The sequence below is a fragment of the Colletes latitarsis genome, chromosome 6 (genome assembly GCF_051014445.1).
Source record: "Colletes latitarsis isolate SP2378_abdomen chromosome 6, iyColLati1, whole genome shotgun sequence".
Classification (NCBI taxonomy): domain Eukaryota; kingdom Metazoa; phylum Arthropoda; class Insecta; order Hymenoptera; family Colletidae; genus Colletes; species Colletes latitarsis.
This window is the reverse complement of record NC_135139.1, coordinates 18,964,121-18,984,902: the sequence shown is the minus strand read 5'-3', so window position 1 is coordinate 18,984,902 and position 20,782 is coordinate 18,964,121. Positions and strand designations below refer to the sequence as shown.

The 20,782-nt window shown below is 44.6% G+C and overlaps 1 protein-coding gene across 1 annotated transcript in view; it reads left to right on the top strand.

Moving 5' to 3' along the window:
* The window catches only part of LOC143342554 (discoidin domain-containing receptor 2), a 150,124-nt gene that overhangs the window by 102,465 nt on the left and 26,877 nt on the right, over positions 1-20,782 (top strand). Inside the window, exons 2-4 of the mRNA XM_076766573.1 lie at positions 617-748; positions 14,361-14,466; positions 20,312-20,543. Of these exons, the coding sequence (XP_076622688.1) occupies positions 673-748; positions 14,361-14,466; positions 20,312-20,543 (414 nt within the window). The 5' untranslated portion in view covers positions 617-672. The remainder of the gene's footprint in view (positions 1-616; positions 749-14,360; positions 14,467-20,311; positions 20,544-20,782) is intronic.

Here is a 20,782-nt window from a genome sequence, read left to right as displayed (position 1 = left end):
GTACGAGAGCCGCGCCATTTCACCCCGGCGAAAAGCACGGGGAGCCCGAAACGGCCGTTTACAGCCTGTTTTTCTGCGTTGGTCGTTCCCAGCCCTCCACCGGACGAGATCTTCCCCGGAAACCTTACGTATAATTGCTTTCTCCCGGGAATGAACTTACGCCGGCCTGGCCAACGATTTTGCAATCGGGTTTTTCTTCTTATTACTAGCTTGCTAGGATTCGCTGTCCTGTACAGTCCGGGCCACGATATAGCGAGCTCGTAAAATCAGGTAGGCGTCAAAGTAATGTTCCAGCTACCGGGACAAGTAAATTGACAGAAATACGAGCAGATGAGGACCTTAGACCATAGTCAAGGCCATACGAAGAAATGTTTTTTAGAAAGCCATTTTTAGAGGTATCGTTAGAGGTAAAGGTCTTACTCGAGTCTTTAAATGAAAAAAGGTAGCGTAGTTACGGACACAGAAAAACATTCAGAAAGCACCCTCAAGCAAGGTGCCGGCTCTCAAGAGTTTAGTTTACGACCTCGCTATATCGCCACCCGGACTATACAGGTTGAGCGTAGGGGGAGAAAAATGACGTTCTACTTTGCAAAATAAAATTTCTCTCTTGTTGCAGAATCGGTTATGAGAGTTCGATGACCATTGGCTAGCGGACCATCCATCGACGCCACCATGGACTACCTGCAGACGTGCCTCATCTTCTACTTAGTGATCCTCTGTTGTTCCAAAGGACGATCTATAGACATATGTAAGTATCCTCGACACTCTCCGAGTTTTCTACCGATCCGGGGTAGGAAAAACGAAACTCGTGGAATCCCAACGGGGGGGTACATCGTTGGTCGTCGCGAACGAGAAATCGATCGTTGTTTCCCCGAGGTGCGCCGGTTAGATCGCGACCAGCCGTTCGTACAAGGTAGAAATACGTGTTTACATCCGAGACCATAATTCTCGCAGCGGTAACAGGCTCTCTGCCGCCCGTTCGGGACGGCCGATAAAAACAGAGAGGAATCCCGGTGCCCTCGGTTTCTTGTAGCGCGTTGCCACGCATTAAACCTCGGGCCTCCGCTCGGTTTCTGCTCCGGTTGCTTTCCATCCCATTGACTTCAGATACTCGGCAGCCCGAGTCACCCTCGTGTCAGGTAAACAGGCCGAGAAACTTGCAAAGTATCCGCCAAGAGTTTCTGGCCCGGGTAAAGGCTTTCAGGTACTCGTTCGTGAAATCGAGCCCGGAGACCCGCGCCTCGCGAGGAACGTATTTCGCACCCCACGGCCTCCCGAAAGATGGATGAAGGTTGGTGTTTCGGCCTGGTTAGACGTTCCGGGGTCTATATACCGCTTTCTACATAACAGTTTTAGAAAGAAATAAATCCACACCGTAGCTGCCGGAATGTTTAATGGACTGGGCGGAGAACCGTGGAAGCGTTTTTGCCCCGAGTCCCGATGGAACGCGGCACGAGAACCGTTCTTGCGAACTCCGAGTCCGATTGAAATTTATCGCGTTGCTTGGGCTAATGACGATAGCCACCGGTCTCGGTGATCATCGCACCCGGGAATACGGCAGGCAGAGGAATTAAGCGTCTAATAGAGATTGTGATTCTCTTACTATTTTTTTTTTATTATTATCCTATCCCTACGGAGTTATTATGCCTTCAGCTTCGAATGTTGTTGAAACTTGCGTTAGGAGTTGTAACGTTACGGTAAAAGATAGAAAAATGAACTGGAAATAGATAATTTAAGGCAACAAAGATGGGAGATCCATCTCTGCTTCGCGTTGAGTCCAGGGGAAAAGATGTTATCGAATTTCCAACCATTGTGTGCGAGTTTTGAATGCATTGCACGCAGAGGAGGGAAAACATGGATCGTGTACAATGTTGCGATAATCGAAGAGGGGGAATACAAGAGACTTTGGGGAGCAGGCGTTCCTGAGGAATGGATAGAAGATGACGAGACACATAAGATACGAGGGCGAATTATGTTACGATCTGATACTCTAACACATTGACTGCCGCGTCACCCATATCGGGATGATTCGCGAGTTTCTACAATGGTCCCGTCGTAGGAGCAATTTTACTTGCGAGGGAACGTCGCCAATTGTCACCGACTTCGATCAAACTTTGCATAAACGTTAGTATAAGAGACTCGTCTTATTTATACATGAATGAGTCTTACATTACAAAACAGAAATAAAAGTGTTTCGAATTAAAGTACCACTGTTTCACGCGTATCAATTTTGTCATAATTATAAACAGAGATCTCCGGATCCCCAGACCCTTGATAACGACTCGTACATCGTGTAATAAATTAACGCGAGCATCGAAATTAATTTCATCCTCGAGCTCTTGTGTTTTAAGAGAGGGGCTCGTCGACGGTCGCGTTCCACCACAATCGCGATCGAGAGACAGAACGCCGAGGGAAGATTCGAACCCTTGTAGAGCGCCCTCGAGTTCGGGATATGGTGTTTGCTCTCGCGGCCTAGACTTATGAAAATACAGATCCAAAGGGCGGATTGACGGCCGCCCTTCGAACCCGAAAGTCGAGGATTATTACACTCGACGTCACCGTCAACGTCTGACGGTTGACGTCCTTTCAGCGAGAGTCTCTCGGAATCTGCTCGATTCACCCTTCGCGTTCGATGCAACCGGGAGTCGAAACACCCGACGATTCCACCCCTTCCCGATCGTTAAACCGGTAAAAGACGTTTTAACCGTTTTGGTCGATTCGCTGGACGTTTTGTAAACCGTCGTTTCTGGCGCGTGATCAAGCCTGACGAGATCGAGGCGCGAACGGGGCAAGAAACAGATGTCGGGACACTCTCGCTTGGGAATGTTTACGCTGCGAGGATTTTATAGCCGAGAGACATACGACGTACACGTGCACAGCGGACCCCTTTGTCGTGCCAGCAATTCGACGTTTAAACAAACTCCGCGAAAGTAGAGCTCTGCAGTGTTAATGACGCCGCGTACCGTACAAAGGAATGACAAATGACAACGATCACGGCGACGTGTTGTGACGGCCGTCCGCGCGCTGTCTCCGGCGTGAAACGGGCTTCGGAATCCGCGTAGCTTCGCAAATACTGCGGTGGAATATCTTCCAGAGTGGGTGTTGATGCAATCGAAATCATTCTGGATCGAGTTTACCGATTCCCGTTTAATTCCCAGCGAGGAACAGTCTTCCATAGACAAGTTAACAAATATTAGCACAAAAATAACACTTGTTTCTCGATTGAAAATTGAACTTTTATATTGCACTTGCTCGCTCAATTTTGAAACGATTAGTAATTTCCAAACAGATGTTCGATACTATTAATATACTTCGTTTGAGGAAATGTCTGTTCCCATTTGTAAAACTGATGGATCGGTGGTCATGGCGTCGCCGGTTATTGCTTGATCCCTGGTTCGTAGGTTACCAACTACCGCATCAATCTTCTTTATGCTGAATTTGTCCTCTGCTTTGCCTCGTATCGCAAAATCTAAAGACTAACCCTGTTTCCTTCGCTACGATATTCTTATTTATTTTGGGCATAGAAATGTCCTACTTTTAAACTGTTCTAGCAGCCACAAAACCAATCTAATCGACTTCCTCTCGATAAACTTCCCACCTGGCTTGTCTGTCGTGGCAAGGTTTCTTCGCGGAATATAAAAATCATTCGAAAGACGAAAGAGTTCCAACGAAACGCTCGATGAAAAGCCGGATTGTTCGGGGATCTCGCGTGACGCATCCGTTCCGCGTTCAATACCAGTGACTGGATGCAATTTAAAAATTACTCGAAATTCTCGGGACTCCTAAGATGCCATCCTCCGTGAAATTCCAGCCAGCCCAGCCAGAAATCAGCAAGGTATTCCGGCCGCGTGACGCGCTATAACGCTTTAATTGTCGCTCGGTTATGTTAATACGCCGACAATTTCATCAGCGGCATGCGCAGACCTAATGGATCTGCGGATAATTGGAAAGGAGGGGTCGTGGAAGTTCGCGGGAGGTAACGGACCGATGACAATGCCATAACGCAAGAGGGTTTTCGCGTAACGATTCTCCACCCTGGGCACGCTCTCATGCTCGTCCTGGACATGTCGTCGACAATATACGTGCATCCGTGCCTCGCTTTATCGCTCGTTCTGTGCATACGTGCTCGAATGTGCGTCGACCTGGATGTTATTGTTACCAACATTCGATTTGGTTCGCGTGTCAATGTTCGCGCGTAATTGCTATAATGTCATCACTCATATCGCTGGCTCCAAACCGCAACCTATTATGGACCGACCACGATCATCTACGTAGGACGAAATTTCTATTAAAACACCGAAGATTCGTTACATAAATTTATATCGGTCAATTTTTTTATTCCAAACGGTTCTTATAGAGATTTTGTCCACTGTGTTTGTTATCGTTCGAAGCAAATCTTCCATGAAATTTTTATTCCTACATTATTTTAATCTTTTCGATATTATTTCAGAAACCCTTAACCCTTTGCACTCGGCTGGTTCCTTTGAAGGGACATCCAGCAAAGAATTTGGATGTACCCTCTAAGAAAACACAACGATATTATTTCTTTAAAAAAAGATATGCTTGCTTGGAGTTCAAAGTTTTTTGCTACTTTGTAAGAAACTTTGTTTGAGTTAATGGTAAATGGTCGAAGAAAAGTCTCAGAGTGCAAGGGGTTAAGTATTGATTACTGGGGGAAAAATGAGTATAATTGTATAAAGAAAATCAAATTTAATTAGTGTGGTTCATAAATATGCAAAGAGGAATGAAAATGAGCGAACCAAGCGTCGCGTCGAACAGATCATTCTCAAAATAAGTCACGCTCTTTTTCCTTCGTTCCCACGAATGAACTGTACACGATGATTCATGTAACTAGGACGGGTCGTAGCTTTTTCTTAAGTGAAAATAAAAAAAAAAAAAGGGAAGGACTATGTACGAAGCAGTGACTCTGATTTCTTACGACGTTACTTTTTTCGACCGATGTATTCATAAGGTGTAATTGTTTTATAAACTTCCCTTCCTACTTTCATCGTGTAACTATCAAGTTGGAATGCATTTTTAGTTAGCAGGATTTAATCGAGACAAATCTTTTCAAGTTCTTAGCGAGAAAAGAAGGAAAGAAATGACAGTGACATAATATTGAACAGTAACGTTGATTTTTCCTGTAGTATAATAGAATTCAACGATACGGATGATCCAGAAGATAAGTCGGTTCTATAATTACTCTCCATTGGAGTTTGAAATTATCATATATATTTCCCCATCATTAATATCGATCGGAAATGCTCATCGAATAAAACTGGTTTGCGACGAGATAAGTAATGCCAAATATTGAAATTAATCTATGTAAATGCGCCTGTAACGATATGCAAACGAGTGGGCAAAGCTGTCCAATAGCACAAACACATGTACACGTCCAACAGCACCGGCACATTGAAACCAACCAGCGAGACGAATATTCTTATCGATATTTTAATCTAACAAGTAAGTTTTTCAACTTGTGCACTATTGTGGGGACACTGAAACTTGGAAAACTTGGTTCCACTACTAAATATATTTATTTCGTAGACTATCAGAACGTAAATATTCTAACTTTTAAGATACAAAGGAAAATACACGGTTAATATATGTAATCACGTGCAATTCCGCACGTTCACTCTTTTTTATAACATTCTTGATCCAGAAGATGGTAAATACTAAATGAATCGTCCAACATTACCCCGATAGTCTCGAGGTTTTAGAAAATTTCCTACGGGAAAAGGGTTAGAACCTCGTCGCGCAATACGAATCAGGAATTCCAAGAAATCAAGTCGGAAGCGCGATGGGAAGAAAATCTTTCCATTACAGGCGCGCACGTATCATTGTTAAAAAGCTAAAATTCAATTCCCTCGCGTACAGCGGTAACCCAGCATCGGCAATCTCCGCTGAGAGCGTTGTTCGGTCCGCGTCGGTGTTTCCCAGCGGATCTCGCGGCTCTCGACCATGTCGAAGCGCGCACGCGAGGCGGGCAGAAGCGTGTGTCGCAACACCCGTCGTCGCGTGGCCGTTGCACCAGGTCCGCGGACGGTGTGCGTCGGTGTGCGGCTTCGTGAGTGGTTCGTTCCGTGCATCGAAATACGGGAAACAGAACGCGCGTGTCCCCTGTACGCGCGAGTGCGTGCACACACGCGACTGTGTACGGAGGCTGGCGCTACGCGTGCAGAGAGAGAGAGGCCTAGGCCCGCGCAGACCGCAATCCGACCGACGTACAACATGTTTATGTATCGCAGGCAACATTAACATTGCAATTTATGCGCGCTTTAACTGCCCCGCAGCCCTTCCAGCCGGCCCTCGTCCTCTCGACGAGCGGCTGGCCCGCTTAACACGACCGCGAATTTACCAACGCGGTTCGACGCACAAGTTCACTCACCGCAGGAGGGCAGGAGATATCTCTCTCCCCTTCCATCCACCGACCTCTTTCTCGTCGCTCTAGCTTTCGTCGACCAGCTATTTATATTCCCGTCGATCGTTGCTTATCATTTTCTCTTGCTGTCCACCACGACTTACGAGCCGCTTATTAACCCCACGCCGCGGCCGATCGTCTGGCAAACACGCGTTACGCGTTCACGGGGAAAGCCACCCTAAACAAGTCGTTCGTTTAAATTTATTCGCGAACCTGCGAGAGTCTTTTATGACCACCCAGAGCCAAACGTCTAAAAGCCAATGTTAACAACTTTTCGCTGTTTAGGCGTAGCCAATACGCGCGAACGCGTATCAGAAACAGGTCAATAATGACCGGAGGTTGAACTTCGAACTGCTGACGGGTCTTGAGTCGTTTACGACTTGTGCTGTTATTGGTATATCACGGATAAATTAAGAGCACAAAAGAAATGGTCGTTGCTCGTGTTTAGGTAATGAGTCGTTCTCTGCTGGACTTCGTTTAGCTGATTTAATTTGTTAGTTATTTCGTAGACATATAGGGTTAGTTATATTCATCGCCAATACCAATATTGCAATAATTGCTTTAATATTACGGTGTTCCAAATTAGGAACGTATTCCATATTAGGGCAACTGACCGTATTTTTATCGTCAGATTCAAGCAAACGTGTTTGGATTTATCTAACAAGGTATGCCTAACGTGGAAATAGCCATAGGGTGAATTTGTATGCACCGAATGTGCTATGCTTGGGTTTCAGCACAAACGGGGTATAGATATGAGAGTTATTCGTAGAGATTTAAGGTTTCAGGCATGACGGAATCTATCGTAACCCCTTGAGAGTTCTCGAATTAAAGCACTAACATAATTCTCATCGCCAAGTTAAACTGTATTAGAAATACGAAGCATCGATCGCGACCAGCCACAATGATAAAAACGGTAAAACTGTGTAAGCCGTTCGTTCCAGCTTAGTTTATTAGTTTTCTATGCAGGATCGATCTATGTGTTACGAAACACCGTGTACATAACTCGACATCAAAGTCGTAGCATGTCACGATTAACGAGCTCCAGAAAGCGACGCGATATTCCAAGCAGCCGAGGTCAGAAACATAACTCTAGCCCCGGAGCGACGTGGCGAGGCTTGCTTTTGATAAATCCAGGCCACGAAGGCGACCGTAACACATGCTCGCCACGAGGCACGTACCTACAAAAGGGGTTGCAGCTATGACCCCCTAGGAGTAAGCACTGCACGCAACTCGAGACGGTGATTTCAAGACTGCGGGGATGGGTCATGCCTAAGGGGAGGTTAGGAAAGGGTCGGTTATAGGGTAGAGTAGGGTGCAAAAAGACTGGGGCCGGGGAGGGGAGCGCGGGTGGGACGAAAGGGCCGTGTAAAAGTAGTACTTCCGTTTCTCCAGCCGTCCCGGCGCCAGAACGTCGAGCATGCGCCCTCGCTGGTCTCCGCTCGCGTTATCTTCTGCCTACAACGACTGTTTGTTTTCCCTGAAAGAGACGAAAATGGCTCCCAGGGTTGCCAACAATAACGTAGAAAACTGTGTTTCGGTGTTCCCGGGTCGCTCTCGAAAAGGGGTGAACGCGTGGCCGCAGGGTGGAAACGCGAACCTCGGTCCTCGAGGTCGTCGCTCTTCCAAACATTCGGTCTAATTTTGCCGCGGAACGGGCGAAACGGTTCCGGGGCAGGTGTTCACCTGCTAATTCCGTTAAGTAAATAAAACGCGGCGGTCGTTGTCATAATACGGCAATTACGGTGGCTCCTTTTTCGTTTCGTTTTTCCGCTCGTTGGGCCACCGAAGAACGTTTAGCCGAGTAATTTTGAGAAACCCGCCTCCCCGGTTCGAGAGTCTTTAACGAGGGTTACTTTCCGAGTTTAAGGACACTTGGAAAAAAGACCGTACACTGAAAATCACCTGCGAGCTTTTTCAGACGGTCCACCGTTATTTGTGTTCGCGAACCGTAATTTGCGTCTCGATCCTTCGTGGCATTAATTCGTGGCGGAGACAGTGTTATCGCGCGATTGTGGTACAAAGCTATAGGCGAATTAAAAACTCGTTACACGAAACGACGCTCAGGAGCCCGGGCATTACGTAGGCAGAGGACTCGATCGCGCGAGAAGATTTCGGGATTACGATTAGCCACGGGAGGGTTGCGGGCTCCGGGTACGCGTGAAAAATAGTAATCCGTAAGTGAGTCGTGATTTATGCCGTAATATCGCGACGTAATAAGGCGGGGGGCGAGAGGGGGGGCCTTAATATGTTTTTCGCGAAAGACCCGGCGAGTAATTAATTTACATTCACGCCCGCGGAGGAGGAAAACAGGGCGAGAGGAACCAGAAACGGGCGAGGCCAGACCGCCAGACCCTCGTACATCGTCATTAATAATAATTGCAGAGTTAACAAAGGCGGACCGAGCCGGAATTATTAAATCCTGCGAGATAGAAAATCTCGTTGCTTTATAAGCCGATCTCGCCCCGTCTTTCTGTTTCTTCCGCGTACGGAAAGTCTGTTGTCCCTTCCGGTTAATTCGCTCGATCCTTCGTTTTCGGCGCCAGCGCGATTAACGATAATTAGATAAAAGTCCGATCGCGCGAAAACTTTGTTATTAACGACTGACAGGATTTGCGCCTCGTACGTCGATCGTTGCTAATTTATTTTAGCAGTTGAGTAATTTATACGCGAATAGCGTGTGCTTGTTCACAACGTTTTATGTACAAAGGATCAATATACCATAAGAAGTTGACAACGTGTACTTAATTATGATAGCAGACGTCGCGATTAGCCCCATTCTCGATTTCCATATTCCTACAAAAATAATAAAATAACATTCTCTTTATGATAGAGAATCTTTACCTTATTTATACGATATGCGACAATTAAAATTTCTGTCAGTCATGAAATTTCCTATACTAAAACAATTGACTGTTCATTCGTCTTACTAACACATATTCTCAATCTAATACTATCTAAAAACATGTTTATGAATTGCATTATTGCAACTCTCGACGCACAGCGCGCAACAGCGATAACGATGAGAATAATTCTCCGGGCGGTTTTGTTTTTCTTTCCCGTCTTCGCGGTCCCGTATAAATTATTTAAATTGGTAAAATCAACTTGTCTCGCGACGATAATACTTGGGGGAGGGTTGGTCGGTCGTCGCGACTCGCATTCCGCGGTTTCCCCGGCAGCGGAAGGTTGCGAGAAGTCGTCCCCGGAGAAAGGAGCGGTTATCAATTTGACAGTGACGCGGTTAAGAGTGGAAGAAGGAGGACCAGATGCCAGACCAAGGAGAAGAGAAGAAGTCGCGCGAGGAGGGGTTGCGAAGGCATTCAATTTCCCTCTTCTCGCGGATGGAGGGCGGCACACACCCTTCCGTTCGGAGCTGTCACTCCGCGAGAGTTATGGTCGCCGAATGAGTGGCTGGGGCGGGCCAAACGTCGCATAACTTACTTCTTCTTCTCTCGTTTCTCTGCTCTTTTCCAGGATGTCTATAAATACGGGGATCGAACCTGCCTACCCGGGCGACACAAGTTCCTGCGTTGTTCCTGCGGCCTCCTTAACGGTGGGGGCGAACAACTCCACTAAACAGAAACGTTTATGAGCATCGTTCGCCTAATAATCCCTTTTTACACAAGTTTTTATAATTTATACGTTCAGCGTAGCAAGGTAAACTTGCCAATAGCGAATCGGTTCCCCCTCTTAAAGGAAGATTGGCCAGGGCTCTTGGAAAAAGGGATTGTTAATTTTATTAAAACGCCCGACCGCTACCCTGACGATAATATCATTTTTCTTACAAGTCGTTGATTAAAAAGATTCCAAATAAATATTAACGTTACAGAAACACATAATAAAAATAAAAAAGAAATAAAAATAGTGACTGGGTATCGATGAAATAGGAACATAAAAAAAGTAAAAAAAAAATATAAAAAAAATTTTATAGCTAAGTAAGCAACTCTGATTATATCGATATAAAACGTCCAAGATATCGTCAAAGTTCCAGTCCAACGTGGACAAGCTTTGCGCGAGTTAACGTTTAAGTCGCTCGAAGGGTTGATCGATTTGGCCCCAAAGTTTACGAGTATTTTTATTTGAAAAGAAACGGAGACGTTGTTTCGTTGAAACTCTTCATTGTTGGGCAACGGAGTCTCTATCTCGAAACGTTCGCGCCACTTGGAGGAAACTTTACCTCCCCGGAATTCAAATTTGTTCGGTGTTCGAGAGTAATCTTTCTCCCGTCGAGGAATAGTAGTAGAGTGTGTTATGGTTACGCTCGAAGTCTCGAGACACAAGTGGCGTGTCCAATCTCTAGCTTTATTTTTCCTAACTACACTTGAATTACCAAGACTGGCGTGTTTGTTCGAATGTGTCTTGTAATCTCGAGTTTATATTTTCTTTTCTACTGTCGCTCCTTCCCATCCGGGTTTCCCTGTAATCATTCCTTCGAAACCTTTCTCCGAGTCGCATGGTTTTCTTTTCTCGTCCCCCTTCTGTTATCCAAATAAACATTCTCATTCTCTCTCTATCCTTCTAATACGATCTGCTCCAAAAATCGGTCGTGCTTTATATTATCATAATTATTAACTATTCGTTTTCAATTTTCCAACTCGGTATTATTCACATTAGGATTCCACGTTCCAAATTATTGGTTTATCGCTTATCTCGATCGCGTAATAAATGGTCGAAAACGAAACGGAAAAAATAGCTGTCTTGGCTGAAAGGATCTCATTGTGATCGTTCGTTTTTACGGTTCGAGGGATGGCGGTCGAAAAACCAACGTTGGCGAAATTTCATATGGCAAAAACGGTGTTGTACGCGCGTCGGTTCAACTCCCGGGAACAAGTGCCCCCATCTAGGAAAGTTAATTACCAGAAATAAGCGGCCGTCGAGTCGTAAAACTTGCGCAAGGCCGTATCTCGTTAAAAATTTATTTACGAGTAAAGTTCGTCGTGCGGATTAGGACTTTAATTTCGCGAAAAAAACACACACACGCGCGCGTACGCGTGTAATCGTTCGTTTCCGGCTTTCGCGCTAGCCTCGAGGGAGATCATCGAAGGTAACGGATATCGACAAAGCAATTGAACCGTAAATTTTTATCGCGAGACCGAGAATGTCGCCTGCCAAACTGCTGTTCGACAGAAACGAGCACATTTTACGGATCATTTGTACGGCAAATAGTATTTTGAAACGGACGCTCGACACTGTGGGTGGTATTAAAAATAGACAAGCATCCCGAAGGTGTATCGGTTCGATAAAGTGGCTGATCATGCGTTAAAATTGAAATTGCTACATTGTGGGATTTTGTGCATGCGTGGCGTACGCGAAAATAAGAAAAAACGAATATATTCATGCATTTATGCAAAATTGAAATATTCATATTATTATATTAATTTATGAAATATATATACATATATACACCTGTTTTGCATGTGTTTCGTCGTATTAGCATATGCCATAAATGCATAAAATCTGCAGACTGGTTTATTGTATGTGTTATAACACAGTGGAAATATAATTAGTCGAATTAATCGGTGGACTATGCAGATGAGCGAATTTCTTTTTTGTCGTTGGGAACGAGGAATAATAAAATTGAGCAGACTTTTATTAATGAATCTTGTTCGGTTTGGCCCATAACTTTAAGACACACTGCGTAGATCACGCGACGTACAGTATTCTCCGTTTGGAAATTTATTGAAATTCTCTTGGAAGGTTTTCTCGATGATCCTATCTGCCGAAAAGTTTCCTTCGCAAAGAGTTAATTCCCGCATGCTGTGATGTATTTTAACTTTATCTTTGGTTAATCAACCATTACTTGCTTTAAAGTTTGGATTTCCATTCAGCCTTTTATCGAATTCGAGAGCCTTTTCTCGTATAATAGGACCAGATAACGGTGTTTCCTTCTCTTTATATTGTGGAAGTTTCGTAACGAGTACTCTTTTTAATATCGGTATTCTCAAGTCTCTCGATTATTTAATATTCAGCTGCTGTATCAAAACTTAACTGTATTATAATAATCTTTATATACTTAGGTCGAACTAACATCATACATACACGACACCTCGTGTTATTATTCGCATTTATCAATAGATTACGCGATTAATGTGAAGCGACAGTACAGACGACGGTTCAACAGTTAGCACATAGATTTCCGTCCTTTGAATACACTTTTTCATGAAAATGGTAGACTATTTGGACAACAGCTGGACCGTGTATGGTCCAACTATAACATAATAGTTTGCCAACTATAATAGTGTTTGATCTTGACAAAGTAAATTTCCTATCGGCGGAAGGAGAGACACTCGAGCACAGTATTTACAAAACGCGGTCCTCCGTTCGAGATTCGTCCGAAACCGCGTGCCTTTGACGTCGAGAACGATTCCATTACATAGAAATTCGAAATCTTTTCCGTAACGTCCTCTCTATTTACACGACCAGATTTCCGCCTACGCCGCGGGAACGGAGGATCGTCGACGGTTTTGGAACAGGTTCAGGAAACAGCTGTCGTTGGCTGCCATTCCAGCCGGGGCCGAATTTATCGGGTTTGCCGAACCGTGGACGCCTCTGCTCGCGATACAGATTTCACGCTAAACGGTCGTATATTATTTTCCAATTCCCGGGAAGTCCGATTCCGGGGCCGTTCGGGTAAACAGATCGCCCGCTTTGATGGTTTCCTCCACGGTCGTTTTTATTCTCGTTGGGCGACGACGTCTCGGCCCCCGGTCGCGTGTTCCGCGATCGTACGAACGCCCCGTGGCCCTAGACGTGTAATTTCGGATCGTCGAAAATGTTTCTCGCGCCTCGGATCCACCGCGATTGGAAAGCGGTTTCTCGGTATCGCAATTATCGCGAGGAGCAGTAACGCGCCACGATGAAAAATACGAGGTGTCCGGGACACCCGTAATCGCGAGCCGTTTCGCCGCGTGTTGCGAGGAAGCGGCCCTCGAGACGTGTAATGAAAGCTCGATGAACCGTAATCCGGCGTCCCGCCGAAAATAACGACGAGGACTCGCGGATCGAGCACGCTCGATCATTCGAAACGAGTTTTAACGATGACCTCAATAGAGATCCATGCGAAAATTCATCGACAACAGGCGCAAATAACATTGTTTTTTTAGAACCTTAACTGTTACTCTGAAAATAACAAATAAATATATTTTATCCATAATTTCTCTTCGTATGAAAAATAGCTTGGAGTTAGGGGGTGAAACTCATGTGAAATGGTAAAACGAGTGATATTTGATAATTTTTTTAGAGCATAACGGTTTGATGAAACTTTTCGCCACCTTCCACATATATTCTTTTACATTTCAAGATACAGATTTTTTTTTGTTACATTTTATCGACTTTGGATGAAATGATAAATGTTATTCCTTATGACGACGGCGTTGATCAGCATGCAGACACTATTTTTCCTTTGATCTAGAATAAAAAATCGAACGACATTCTGTTCATAATAATACTACGCGTCGTATGAACTAAAATCTCTGAACACAAAAAAATGAAAAATCGAAGACGCCACTCTCACCATCTATTACCTCCTGCTTAGTATTTTTCAAGCACGACTAAGAATTTCACTTTGAAATTTTTATACAACATCCTTGAGATGTAAAAGTATTGTTTCATGCAAAAAAAAATTTGTTCTATCCGTTACTTGAGTCTCCTCCCTTAAGCTTGAAATACTTCTGGCCACGTGAACGAACGTTCGAGCATATTCGTTAGTCGACTCGTTTTCGACAAAGACTCAACGAGATTTAATATTTGAATTTTTTTAGTACACACAGAGCATCGCATTTCACCTTCCCGAAAGGCAGTCGCAACGATGCATTATAATTAGCGTTACAATTGCGCCGAACAATCGAAACGTACGAATCGTAATCACGCTCCTCGCTAGCGAAAGAGCGCGCGGAACGAATATAGACGTATATATAATCAAAGCAATTTCCTTTGTTTGCAGCACAATGCATCGCACCCCTGGGGATGGAATCTGGTGTGATTCCCGATGCAGACATCACAGCGAGCTCGAGTTTCGATAGCGGAAACGTCGGGCCACATCACGGACGGTGAGTGAATTATCGTGTATTACCGTCTCGTTTATGGAGCGCATTATGCAGATGCGATGCAATACGCATTCGGAAATATGATAAAATTAACCCCTTTGTGAGGCCCGGCGAACGGAGATGCAATTTCCCCCGAAATCAGTGCGCTTCGTTAAACGACCTATTCGGGGATAAATTGGACCGTTCTCTGGGAAAAGACTCTGCAAACTTCGCCCAAAGTGCTCGCGAATTTTTACCCCGGCCTCGTCGAAAACGCTCAAGTCGTTTTAATCGACTCTCCAAGTTTTCGTCAATCTCGAAAATTACACGATTACGAATTTCTTATTTTCAAATTTACTCGGAATTTTTAATGAACACTTACGACAAGACAATTATAGAGAAATGTTTGCTAAAGTCAGAAGTATGTATATCTTCTTTCGAACTGGTAAATTTTTAAAAATATATGGAACTCGTTTGCGATCGACGTGCAAGTTAAATTTACATTAGAGCTCTTTTCTGTAGCTCCGATTTAATTTATTTAATTAATACACAACGTTCCGATCATGGAATTTGTTCCTTAAAGAGAGATATATCGAAGCGAATGAAAACGTAGAGGACGATTAACTCCCTTTATGAAATTGTATAGAATTTCTGAAAATAACTGAAAGAACGAGCCTTTCGTGCTTTCGAAAGGACGTTGCATTCCGATACCGGTGTCTCGGCGAGTATCAATCAAAATTAAAAATAGATTTGTCAATGGGATAAATAATGTCACCGCCTTCGTTTTGTCGTCGGTAAAAGATTTGTCGGCATATCGATGGGCGGACGTTTTAAAAAGCGATATTGATTGATGCGGGTGCAATTGTGCGGCGGTGATCGACGGGAGAAAAAGAAAAGCCGAATCCCGATGCACGATAACGTTTCTGACTCTGAATGCTTTCTACGGCTTTAAACGGATGATCCTCTTCCTGTCCGTCATCCTGTCCACGACCGAGATAGCTCACGATCGGGACTCGACCGGTCACCGTATTAATCACCGACTACTAAACTGCACGTCTAATTCGGCCTTCAAGCCGCAATGAGGATTAATGACGCGGGATGTCCCGCATGCGGAGCCATTTGTATCGAACGTTCCGAAGCTCTTAGCCATCGTTAACGTAGTTCTCCGCGTATTCCTTCGATGATACGTGCCAGCTAATTACCATTCCAAAGAGAGAATCTAGGCAAATACAGACAGTGTGCCCAAATACGAGGTTCCAAACGGACCACCCGTCGCGTTAATGACCCCGACGCTCGCGAATCGTTTAACCCGTGGGACGTTTCGTCGAGTGGATTCTTAAATTCCTCGATAACGTCGCGCAAAATAGTTTTATAGTCATCGAGAAGAATAACTTCGGGGATACATTAGCATTCGGACGTCTGGGGACCACGTGCCGTCCGTATATTTAGCGATACGTTGAACGATGCCTACTTTGTCGGTTATTATTCGACGACAGGCAATATAATTCCATCGAATTTACTGCAAATCGAGTCGCGTCGTGATTACGATACGAATTTACGATTAGCATTGCTTAGCGAAAGTTCTCAGCGTTGCAATATAATTTAAATTCTATGGTATGTCTTAAAAGTCAATAGAATCGTTCTTGATCTATGGCAAAAATTGTTGTTTGTAGTTTTAGTAATACCTTAACCCATAAGTGGACTCTCAATCTCGAATGGGTGAATGGAAATCAACTTTCCTTTAAAGCATTTAAAAAATGATGAACTAATAGGAGATTACATTATTTTAAACGTGTAGAGACCATAATAATCCACTTAAGGATTAAAGGGAAAGTTGTTTCAGCTCCGCGAATATTATTAAAATCGCTCGTCGATTAATTATACAAAATGTAATGCCTAGTAGACGTTTCTTTTAAATGAATATTCATACCAAGCGACGTGGTAGAGAAATCTTATCGATCACAGTTCCGACATCGCGAACGCACATTAGCAAACTTCTTTGATAGCAACGGGTGGTCCGAGTCTTTTGAGCTACGAGTCAGGCGAATGCGGAATTCAGCGAAACGCCGAGAAGGCATGACCGTGTTTATGGTCCAACGGGGTTTCCCTGAAAAGGTGTGTTAATGCTTGAATGGTAATTGAAGTTTTAACGCGTAAGAAGCTACGGCGATATTTTTCATCTGGCCACGATATAAAAGCAAGGAAAGCCTTTTCGATGCAATGCCGATAACGTCGCTTGTGAACATTCTTTACCAGTAGACCGTCTAGACCTTCTTCAACGGCAGTTCCACGGCTTCCTGATACTGCGGGCTTCCCGGTGAATACCCTATTTACCCCATACGACTCCGTTTACCCTAAAATACGCGCATCTAACTCGTATTACGTGTACTTCGTTCTCGTCGAGATACCGCGCTCTTCGAACGAGAGTCCTCGAAAAACATTCTGCGAACGCATGGAACTTCCTCTCCTTTCGATCGAATGAGATTCAAAAATTTCTAAATATAACGCAGCAATCAAAATCCACCGAAAAGCCAGACGTAAGACGATTTTAAAAATTAAACTAAAATATTTTTGCTATCTGAGGTAGTTGAATATGCGAGGAACATTGTATCGACATTCATAAACTGCTGTGCTTAATCTTAACCATTGATCAGTGATAATAAGTTCGTATATATGTATGTTACGAACAAGAAATTTTACTACAATATTAACTTCACTGGAACTACGATTGATTGATTAAAACATTAGAGAAACACTAAAAAAATCATGCTTTTTTCGACAAGCTTGGATTAAAATCTATCTTAAAACTATCCTAATACATTCACAAAATTGCAAAATATATTGTTTACACTTATCTGTGCCTGATAAATGTCAAGAAATTTGTACAATTGTAGAAATTTGTTACATTTCGATAAAATTGATGTAAAGTATTTGAATTCTTTCTCATCAAATTTCAATGAATATTAACAAAATTATGGGAGTTTGAAGATCCAGCTTTCATAATAGGCATGCCCAACTTTTCGGGCCAAATACCCCACTGTACACCCGCCGGACGACAACGATAATGCAAAAAAGAATCGATCTTTATTTAAATTCGAAAGTCGAAATTCTCGCGAGCCCGTAGAGCACGCAAAGGGAAGCACGAACGCGCTGAGGGGCTATAAAAATAAATTCAACCGAGCGTTACTCCGACGCTTCAGCAACAGCGTCGTTTGTCTTCGGTTGCTCGCGTCCACCGGTCGCGTGTTGCTCGAACTTGCTCGCTGCCGGTCCAAGCCCCGGCACATTCACGGAAGAACATTTTCATCAAACGGCTCCCGGGTGCACCGGGGTCACAAAGAACGGCCTCTTACCCCTGTCGCCGGCGGCAACAAATCATCTCCGTCCGGACGGTTCGTAACTCCGTGGGCCGTTGGAGCTCGAGTGACTCCCTTCGTTCGCGTTCGACAAACCATTCCTCTCGATAATCGGCCTCTTCGTCGTCGCCGGGGCCGTGCTTTTGGCGATTCCGCCGACGCGGCAGCTCCGCGAGCCTCGAGAAGTCGGCGTAATCGTTCGTTCGGAGATTTATCGCGGAGCAGGGTGGCGCGCTCGCGCGCTCGCGGAATGTCTTTGATGCCCTGGACTGTATCAAAGTGGCAGCCACGGCAGTTCGAGTCTCTCTTAATGGGCTATGAGTTATGGTCTTTCGCTGCGCTGGATAACCTCCCTCGTCCCGTCTTCCTATTTACCTTTCTCACTGATCCCTCCCTTTCTCCTTCTGTTCGCCTTTTATCCCCGCTTTTCTCCTTCTTTTCTCCCGCTCTCTCTGTTCGGCTGCTTTTACTACCCTCCGCGTCAAAGCTACGCTTAAAATTCTGACGTTTCGCACAGGAGGACTTGCGCGGCTCTTTATCGCGCGACGGGCACTTTTGCCTCGTCGTACGCTGTACGTCGTAACTAGGACCGACGATGGAGTTGCCAACGCCCCGCGACTACTTCCAATTTAGTCGAGACCCCTTTCCAACGCGCGTTACAACTTAACTCCTTTGTTTGTTCGTCGAGTTACAGGCGACGAAGTCAAGACACGACGCACGGTGGCCCATTTCGCCGAAAAGCTCGCCAAAATATGAAAGCGTCTTTTGATTTGTACGGGAATTGGTATTCTAGTAATGTAATTCTCTTGCCAAGATTAATTTTACGACAAATTTTAGTCATTATAACATATCCGTCTGCCATTTTTGATCCGCTGTTGTGTTTCTCGAAATTTTTACTTTAAATTCGTAATCAGCGACCTTGAAAAATCTAGAATACCAATTCTCGTACAAATCAAAAGACGCCTTCATATTTTGGCCAGCTTTTCGGTAAAATAGGCCACTGTGCGATGAATAGTGGAGAATTGCGTTGGAAAAGAAAAGATATATGATAATAATTCTTAAATTGAGTACGTGATTCGTAAGTTGAACGCTTCTATCCCTTCCAACTATCCTCCTTGGACCCAGCGAAGCGTGAACAAGTGGTGTCGAATTTCGCCTCCACTGTACGAAAGATGAACTTAAGATAAAATAATGATCATCTTAAGAATCATTACTGTGGAAGCAAACTGCACGCTTTCGGTATAGAATAGCTCAAATTTTGGACAAACGTGCTCTGTAATAGTTTTAAAACACAGTAGAATTTCCTGCAACGCGATTAGCAATAAAGCTATCCGATCTAAACTGTACATCATATTAAAACGTAAAGTGGTTAAACAAGAGGTGCCGGGAATCGTCTAGGAATCGCAACCTCATCCTTCCGACTCGCGGGGCGCGCCCCGGCTCGCCGTAAAACATTTACAGGGCAAGATAGCGGTTAATGAGGAACTGAAATGGTAATAAGCAGGGAGTGAGACGTCAAACGGGAGAACGAGGCGATTAGATTCGACTCGCCGGTGGTTTCCTTCTTTTTGTTTTGCGGTTTTCCCTCGTGATTCGTAGAATCCGTGCCCGGCATTCCTCTTGCAGCGCGCGTTTTTCGCGGCAATCGCGGCCGAGGGGAAGGAGCTTTTTAATGCCATGGACGAGTCCGCGAAAGGTATGTGCGAATACAATTATTAGCCAGCTCGAAGTGGCTTCCCCGTCCGCCGTTCTCGCGGCGGTGCCGGCTCATCTTTAATTCATGCCATCCGGTGGCTCGACTCGATCGATAAATTATAATTTCACCCCGTATCGCCCCGACGAGGTGACGGTTATCCGTCAGCCGCCAGGAGGATCACGTATTTATACGATTTCCTTTCTGCGACGATGTAACATTTCCGATTATACCCCCATCCTCTTCGCTTTCGTCTTATCGATAGATTTTTATCGGCACGTCAATTGCAATGTCTGCATACAGCGTCGAGAATATACGCGTTCAACGAAAAAAAAACCACCACGATTCAAGTTTTGCACGCTCTTTGGATCCGTCGGTGTTCGTAAAATTTTTATTACGCGTGTTTACAACGCTCGCATCGGCGAGTAAATTAACGCTTCGCAAAAAATGCTTTTATTCGTTAGAAATTGATAAACGATGTCCGGAGGAAAAAAACCATAATCATAGCGTAGGTATTGATGGATGACTCGGTATTAATCGGTACGATCGATCGTTCGCGATCGAGCTGCGCTCGTAAGCACGCGCAATAGTAATTTATCGTTGCCGTTCGATGTATCGCTGATTTCTGTGTTTAATTTTTTTTCCTCGATCGATACAATATTTTCGTCGTTGTGTCGACGAGAAATAAAATTAGCATCCTCGTAAACTTTCCAGCCAGGAAGTACGAAGAACGTTTCCCGGGAAGAAGGGTGAAGAAATGATGGCCGCCGGGTGAAAAAATAAAGAACGGTAATCCGAGTGTAAATATTTATCCTTGCAGGCTGAGGCAAGAGAGCCACGGAGGTGCCTGGTGCCCGAAGCAGCAGATCACCACGGAGCCACGCGAGTGGCTGGAAATTGATCTTCACACGGTCCACATGATCACCGCCACCAGCACTCAAGGCCGGTTTGGAAACGGTCAAGGTGTCGAATATTCGGAAGCTTACATGCTGGAATATTGGAGGCCGAAGCTGGGAAAGTGGGTTCGATACAGGGACGTGCGCGGCGAGGAGGTAAGTACGTTCCAAATACAGGATAATTGAGACGATTGCTTTTTTTTATCGCCCGCAAAAACTACGTCCTTGATTCGCCGTAATAAACCATCGTAGACTGTCGGCAGTTAAGAACCGTACGAGCAAGCTTCTCGATCGTACTCCGCGACGAATAAATTCGCGTTGATTTAGACGAAGTTTAGAACGAAACAGTTATTGCTCCAAAGGAAACAGACGAGCTGACGTACGACGGGAAGCTG